This window comes from Helianthus annuus, chromosome 7, assembly GCF_002127325.2.
Source record: "Helianthus annuus cultivar XRQ/B chromosome 7, HanXRQr2.0-SUNRISE, whole genome shotgun sequence".
Lineage (NCBI taxonomy): Eukaryota > Viridiplantae > Streptophyta > Magnoliopsida > Asterales > Asteraceae > Helianthus > Helianthus annuus.
In genome coordinates, this window is record NC_035439.2 from 113,783,387 (window position 1) to 113,791,510 (window position 8,124).

Here is an 8,124-nt window from a genome sequence, read left to right on the forward strand (position 1 = left end):
AAATTATTATTATTATTATTAGAATGTAGATGAAATAGCTCAACAACAAACTTACCGGTTTAGCTCGAACAATGAGGCTGCAGTGATGAAAATTACCACTTGCAGACCTCATATGATAATGATATGATGTGTGCAAGGAATGTTGTGAGAAGAAGCTTGAACATGGTGATGCAAACCCTCTTATCTTTGTTGACAAAACAAATGACCAAGTAGGAAAAAAAATACATAATTGAGATTAATATTGGATATCATATAGGTAACCAGTGCTTGGTTTTAGAAAGCGAAAAGTGCACTGAGGCAACAAGGTCTAAAACCGTTTGCAATACTTATGTTACTTTAATTCGGTTTGTAATATTATTACTTTTGGTCTTCCCCTGTGCATTGAACTGTGATAAATTGACTATGATGATATCAACTATGTCACGATACTCCCCACCGGGCCCACCGGTAATATGTGGAAATATCGGGGTGTGACATCGAGGCATGCTAGTTTTGGTGTTTCTTCGGGCCTTGTTTGAAGTATTTCATAGCGGGCTTGGTAGTTCCATTCTGTTGGTTTGAACCTGGTGAACTTGCTGGCCATCTCTGCAAAAGAAAACACAAAATAATCAGCATGTTACGATAAATTTTCAAAGAAAACTAAAAACAGGAGGCTGGACATGGCCCCCTGGCCACTGGCCACGCCCCGTGTTCAGCTCATGTCTTCCGGCCACGCCCCGTGCTCGCTGACCACGACCCTGTGATCAGGGTTCTATTTCCCAAAAATTTCCATTTTTCGACCCGGTTTCGAAAACTTGAAAATTTTTGGTTGAGTTGAGGCGGTTTTCCCCGAAAATGAAACCCCAAGTGCCATTTTTCCAAAAACAAACTGTCTACCCCATCAATTTTATCTCTTTCGGTTCAAAAACAAGGGTTTGTGGTTTATGTTTGAAATCGGGCAAATATACAAAGAATGTCAGTTGATTTACTTCATATAACATGCAACTACACTAATACTACTAGATCTAAGCAAAAATTTAGGGTTTGGTTCGGTTCAAGTTCAAGAACCCTAGATTTTCCCCAAATTTTTAATGTTAATCTACATGCAAATTGTTAAACTAACTACAGAAGATGATAGAATCATACCTTGTTGATGTTGAACGGAAGAAAAATGTAAAAATCTGCAGAGTGGTTTAAGTCAACAAGGATATAATCCCAAGAAGCCGGTTTAATGTATTAATAGTAGTTTACATATGAGGGGTTCAAGCTATTCGCACCCCCACCATCCAATACAAGTGGGTATTAAAGGAGGTCCTAGTAAGCTTGAACCAGGTCCTTGCAGGATCTATACACTGAACAAGGCAAGAACCTTACCAAACCATTCCCCTAACCCCCGACCAGGTAGTCAACATGCTTTTATATGGACCGTAAAAACATGAATGATGCAATCTTTTACTTTATATAGACAGTAAAGTACATTCAAGACACCACGGAAAAATGATAGGAATAATTCACCTTCAACATAAGAAACTAGTTATTAAAATCATTAATACAAAACCAAGAGAAACGTGCCGAAAGATTAAAAATCAAAAGTAATACATAAAAGACATGTCTTCACCAAGTGATGTAAGAGACTTAACGAAACATGACCTTTGATTGGCAAGAACTCTTACAATCAATCTTGGATCTCGAGACTATTACACACTCTAAAGATGGATGATGGTGGTGGGTGTTGGTGTTGTAGTGGTGGTGGAGTGGTGGCAAAGTGGGAGAGTAGTGGTTTGCCAAGGGATGCCTTTGAAGTGAACCAAGCACCCCTATTTATAGCCTGCATAGAGCTCTGGCCACGGCCCCGTGTCCAGCGGGTACGCCCCCGTGGCCAGCCTTTTTCTCTTCCTTCATTAATTGCAAGTGTCAGCAGAGGGCCCCACACGGCCCCGTGCCCGCTGGGCACGACCCGTGGTCAACTTCGTATCTGTACTATCAAGATTTGGCAAGATGCGTATCTTTGCGTTGACCACGCCCCGTGCTGAGCTGGGCACGCCCCTGTGGTGGGCATGGAAGATTCTACAGGTTTGTCTTTTGTGCAGGTCCCTGACCACGCCCCGTGCTCAGCTGGGCACGACCCCGTGGTCAGTCTTCTGATTTCTTTTTTTTTACTTTGGGGATGCTGCCGAGGGGTCGGACATGTCACGTTTATTCCTTCTTTTGTATTTATGTTGGTTTTGGCTGCTTATTTGCTCCTTTTGTTCGTTTAAGCTTATTTGGTCCTGTAAATTCAAAAGCAATAAATAAACACGCTTTTTCCAACATTAGTATTAAAAAAGGTTAGTTTTATGCCTCATTTGATGTAATTTATATGTTACATTTTGCACACGTCATATTCTAAGCCAGAAAGAAATGACAGATATGGAAAACCGGAACTTAAAGTTGTACCTGCAGAATTACCAAATAATTCAAGAGAACGACAGGCTAATGAGGATAGCTCAAGATTTGAAGTTGAAGAAGGAGAATCAGTCTATGCTCAAACAAAAACTCGATGATCCAAATTGCGTCAAAAAACCCGAGCCTGGCCTCCAACTGTAACTCCAGCTCGGTTCTAATTCCCAGAAAGAAGAGAAATCCAGCAAAGCCGACACACATTCAAAACCTTAGACGTGTGTCGTCTAATCAGATATTTGCTCTAAATAAAAAAAGACATCCGTCTTTTCTATATAATAATATAGTTTTCTTGAATAATGTAAAATATGTCTCTATATCACATTTGTTTTGTTCCATGGACTTAAGAAGTGATTGTTCTTTAAACTTTTAAAGTCAAGTTACACTAACATTTACTTAAAAGTGGAAAGGGTATGAATTGTTTCTTAAACAAGAAACGTAGTAATACCACTCGTGGCATAGCGTTGGTTCACATTATTATCGCAAAACACCATCTGGCCGTTAAGGATCTAAAAAATCTTAAATGAAGCATTCATGAGTATATGGGTCGAAGGTGTTGGCAATCGGGCCCAAGAACACGAACACAAAATATTGATCTCAACTAAGATCAACTCTTCTTTTATCATAAAAACTTACTCTACAAAGTACATGAACTCTAACTATATATATATATATATATATATATATATATATATATATATATATTAAATCACTTCCTAACCCTACTCAAACTCATACTTCTATCTTCTACACATTCAAATAATTAGATAAACATTAAAACTAATCTTAATCCTACTAGATAAATCAAACTTATCATTCTAATAGCATGTTCATGGTATAAATCTTTAAGCTCGACGAGTCAACAAAAGCCAAGGAATTAATCATGTTCATGTGAGAAAGAGTCGGATGGACTCCAAATATTGATTTCACCGCCCACTTATGAAGTAACATAGACAAATGTCACACCCGAAAAAAATTCAACTCACTTTTCTCGGATTCTAGAGTTTTCCGAGACCATCTAGTCGCCTTCACAGTTGTCTAGAAGACTCCGAAACAACCCAAAAAATTCCATCCATCTTGGAGGCCATGGAAATGTCAAGAAGGGCCTAGAAATCCCTAGAACGGGCTGGTCAAAATATCTCATAAAGTGAAGTCGTATAACACTTTAGAATCGGCATACAACAACTACAAATATCTATATATTTACTTAGAATTATCTAACAACTAGTTGGTAGATTTTATATAAGAACCATCTAGATCAAGTCTACTATAAATAGATGATTTTGGGTCTCATTTGAGACATCCTAGTAACATATAAACAATCCACATCTTTGTAAAATCTTTTTATGTAATAGGATACAAAGCCTTTTACTTGTGCTCAATGGGGGTATAAACGAGCCGAGCCGAACCGAGTCAGTCAAGGCTCGAGCTCGGGCTCGAACAGAAACGAGCCGAGCCAGCTCGGCTCGAAAAAAATCAAACGAGCTGAATGTATAGGCTCGAGCTCGGCTCGAAGAAATCTCGAGCCAGCTCGTTAAGCTAGCTCGCAAAAATTGTATTTTGTTTACTTTAAACCAACTAACCACCCAACTAAAATGGCCTATGGGTATAAAAGGTTTAAATCACCAAAAGGGTCAACTTGGACTAGTAATTTTTAACTCAAGGGGTTCTTCATTTATAGATAGTCTCCCCTCTATATTCTTGTTTCTAATAGCAATGTGGGACAAAGTTTTAATCAAATCCTCCCTTTTCTTTTATAGCTAATCCAACCTTTTCATATATTAATTCAAGGTCGATGTGGGACTCCTTTTTTAAACCAAACCTGCATATTAATTTGTTGCATATCCATGGATGTATAGTTTTGAACTTTCTTATGTTTAGCTAAATGCAAGTTGAGACTTGTTAGTATCAAAATTTTCACATAACTCATTTAATAGTATATCAATGAGGCAAATAAAGCTTAAAAGCTATTAATATGGAAAAATATGGTCTATGAATGGGTGAATGCTACTACAAAGATAAATGGTAATTAAATAAAGAAATCATAGCTTCTATTCTATTTTATAATGCTATAAACTAGTATTTATTCAGGGATCAGTTTTTTTTTTACTACAAAGATAAGCTGAAATTATATATATATATATACACACACACACACACATCATATATATAATTAGCCTTAAATTATATCGAGCCTAACGAGCGTGCCTCGAATCGAACCTACCTTGGCTCGGGCTCGGCTCATTTACAACCCAAGCCAAGCCGAGCCAGCTCGTTTAAAACCGAGCCAATTTCGAACCGAGCTTTTTGCGAACTTTTTTCGAGCGAGTCGTGAGCTACGAACTTTTTGAACAACCCTATTAAAAGTTTGTTTAAAATTATGTTATGATTTACCTTCAACGTTATTAACTTATTATGCTTATAAGAGTTGAATCATGTCTATGATGTTAGTCGAATTGTAATATCTATGTGTTAAATCATGTGTATGATGATAAGTTTATACAAGTTGAATCATGTTAGTTATATTTGAATCTTGGTCAATCTATGTGATGTATTGTTCGATCATAATCATTGATTATGTTATTATCATTACTTCAAAGTTCAGTTACTGTGAATGTGATTATTCGTCAAACATTGATATGAAATGTTTGATTTCTCTTCTCCTTTTGCTAGATCTATCCTGTAAGTTTTGAGTTCCTATCAATTGCTTAAATCTGCTGTTTGATCATTCCTGTAATAGTTTTGTTACGATTTTGTAATTGATTTAGATGTCTACTCTATGAGACTTGAACAATTTGTTTAAAATTATATTATGATTTTACTTCAATGTTATTATGCATATAAGAGTTGAATTTGTCTTTGATGTTAGTTTAATTGTAAATATCAATGTGTTAAATCATGTGTATGATGATTGATTTATATGTGTTAGTCATAATAGTAGCATTTTCACTATGTTATTTTCATTTTACTCTTTTCTAAAATTAGGTCAACATTTTTAATTAGATATTCCATTATTTAATTTGAATGTGATGTTGAATCATATTACCTTTGTGAGTTGAATTTTGAATCTCGGTACCACTTATGAGTTGTACTGTTTGATCGTAATCAATTCATTGTTTGATTATGTTACCTTTGTGAGTTGAATTTTGAATCTCGGTACCACTTATGAGTTGTCGTAATTAATTCATTGTTTGATTATGTTATTGAGATTATTTTCAGTAAAAGTTACTGCTTGTTTTCAGTAGTTATTGCTTGACCTGATTTAGTTAGTAAGTTTAGCTAAATTTGATGCTCTATAAGATGTCTGGTTTCTCAATATGTGTGTTAAATTGATTTAAAATTGTTTGATTTGATTTTGATGTCGAGTCCCTCTGTTTGCTCTTTAATTTTGGTATTGAACATTTACAGATGTGGTGTTTTGTCAAGCCGATTCAATCTGAGAGCCTCTGCTCTCAATGAAGGTTCTAGGTAAGTACATACTTTTAAAACCTTGTTTGATTGATCATGAGGTTGTTTGAGAACTATGTTTAATTATGAGGTTATTTGCAGTTTCAAGAAAGTGTTGTTTCTGAAACCGTCCACAACTGGCTATTTAGTTAGTTTGGAGCAAAATGATGTTGGTTTTAACATGGAGATTGCTGGTAATGACATGTTTACTACCGATAACTCTTGCATAACTGGACCAAGTGAAAACTACCCCAAAACGGCTGTTGAATTACCCGTTGCTAAGGTAATTTATGTTTATAGTTTTTGTTTGTTTACATTTTTGTTTAATAGATTAGAATTACTCTTAACTTTGTTTTTCTTTTAGATTTCTCTACACAGTTTTATGGAGTGGGGACTAGCTAAATCACATCAGATCTAGATCTCTGAAGATAATAAATGGTTCGTTCAAGAAGCTTTGAAAGAATCTTTACTCAAAGATATTGAGAAGTTTTTTGAAAAAATTGACTGGGAAAAACTGCTTTTCATGATGCCCTGCTACCAGCCTAGGCACTAGTTAAGCGTTGGAATGAAAGTTTGTTTGCCGTTTCTCTTATTTTTGTTGAAGTATTATCAAGTCTCTTCAATGAGGGCAGCAGAGAAGAAAGCGGCTGAGGAGAAGAAGAAGATGATGAAAGAGTAAATAGCTAGTTGGCAGTAAGAAATAGTATGTCATAGTTTGAAACAATGTTGGTATGGACAAAACGGATGCTAATATAGTAAGTAGTATTATACTAAATAGTATAATTGAAAGAATAAAAAGCTCTTGGATTTAGGTGCTAATCTGATATTGATGTTTTCATTTAAAGTGTTTAGTGTTTTTTAATCATTTTCATAAACGTTCATTGCGTGATGTTCGGAATTATTTTTTGCCGGTATGAACATGTTTTTTTGTCTTTGGAAAGATTATGTTAGTTTGAATTACGAGGAAACGGGTAACCAAGTTTGTTTACATAAAACTAACCGAACGGTCGCAAGTTCCAATATCAATTCCTAACTAGTTCCTCATGTAAAAATGTCAGACCTAACTCACTTGGTCTCTATTATTGAGGCACAAATTGGTTCCAAGCAATAGAACCGGACCGGACGTCGAACCGGTCTTCTTACCGGTTCAAACCGGACGTAAGAACCGGAAGGTATCGTAAATATTATAAAAATAAATAGGGTTAAATCTGAAAAAATATATAAAAAACCGGTCCAACCCTTCCAAAAACCGGTCTGACCGGCCGGTTTCCCGGTCCAACCGCCGGGTCACCGGTTCAACCCCGGTTCAATGCATATCCGGCCCGATACCATGATTCAGACCAGCTCAACCTCTGGTTCCTGGTCCAACCGGCCGGTCCGGTCCGGGTCTGAAAACATTGGTTCCAAGTCATGATTACATCAAAATACAAGATTTAACAAGTATAAAGATTAGAGAATATTTGGGTTGTCCATATGACCTAGAAAGAAACACATCAAACCGTTAAAAAAAGATCACCAGAGCCCCCCTCTCCTTCTTCTTTCTGGAGCCCAAGTCTACCCCAGCCAATGCTTACCTTTTTAAGACCATATCCATTACATGTATCACAAAAAGAACATGTGTGACACCAAAAACCTTTTTTTTGTATATCTTATAATATACGATAAGATAATCCGAGGAAATAATCATACAAATATGATAACAATAAAAGTGTCAAATTCATAAGCTGGATTTTAGTATCTTTAGAGAAGGAAAAGCCCCTTGTGGCTCCCATGCCATCACCGCCGCTCATGCAACATTTAAGCCTAGCCTCTCCATGCCTATCATATTTGTATCGTTTTTCATCATCGGATAAAACCTGCATCAACATTGTGAGTCAAAACACGTAGACTTTTTTTTTTGTTTAGAAGCATTAACGTTCTATTCGTTTCATTATAATTAGCTATGTATGTATTTATAACGAAACCCAAACGAACCAATTTACAAATTACCACCTCCTATGGCATATTACCTCATAAGCGTAGTTAATGTCCTTGTTTAGCTCCGGGTTCTTTGCAAAAACATGATAAAACTATCGTGCATTGAAGTTGGATATAGAACTGATAGTAAATGTACAATGTTAAAAAACTTGTTCACGTAAGGATGATAATGTAAGATAAGGAAAGACTATGTAAGATTATGAAAGACTGAATGATCATTATTGAATGAGTAGGTTACAATATATAGGGATTACGAGTAACCCTAGAAACCTAACTAAGCCC

At 36.1% G+C, this 8,124-nt stretch overlaps 1 protein-coding gene across 3 annotated transcripts; it reads left to right on the forward strand.

Annotated features, from left to right (window-relative positions):
- The first annotated feature begins 3,740 nt into the window (after positions 1 to 3,740).
- Positions 3,741 to 6,712, forward strand: LOC110866720. Of its 3 annotated transcripts, none has more exons than XR_002551425.1 (4): positions 3,741 to 4,443; positions 5,827 to 5,886; positions 5,968 to 6,148; positions 6,230 to 6,712. XR_002551425.1 is itself a non-coding variant. In XM_022115864.1 (4 exons), exons 1-4 carry the CDS (start codon positions 5,063 to 5,065, stop codon positions 6,281 to 6,283), a joined length of 333 nt encoding a protein of 110 aa, XP_021971556.1. In that variant the 5' UTR covers positions 4,459 to 5,062; the 3' UTR covers positions 6,284 to 6,712. The 3 variants fall into 3 exon arrangements, 2 of the variants coding, with proteins under 2 accessions (XP_021971556.1, XP_021971554.1); XM_022115864.1 differs by lacking the exon at positions 3,741 to 4,443 and adding an exon at positions 4,459 to 5,100; XM_022115862.2 differs by lacking the exon at positions 3,741 to 4,443 and having other exon boundaries at positions 5,494 to 5,886.
- The last annotated feature ends 1,412 nt before the right edge of the window (positions 6,713 to 8,124 follow it).

Bases quoted from the DNA above. Each gene is read 5' to 3' on its own strand.
- LOC110866720 (XM_022115862.2), top strand. From the start codon at position 5,777: ATGTCGAGTCCCTCTGTTTGCTCTTTAATTTTGGTATTGAACATTTAC. The intron at 5,887-5,967 runs GTAAGTACATAC...GGTTATTTGCAG, and splicing joins GCTCTCAATGAAGGTTCTAG to TTTCAAGAAAGTGTTGTTTC. The intron at 6,149-6,229 runs GTAATTTATGTT...TTTTTCTTTTAG, and splicing joins TTGAATTACCCGTTGCTAAG to ATTTCTCTACACAGTTTTAT.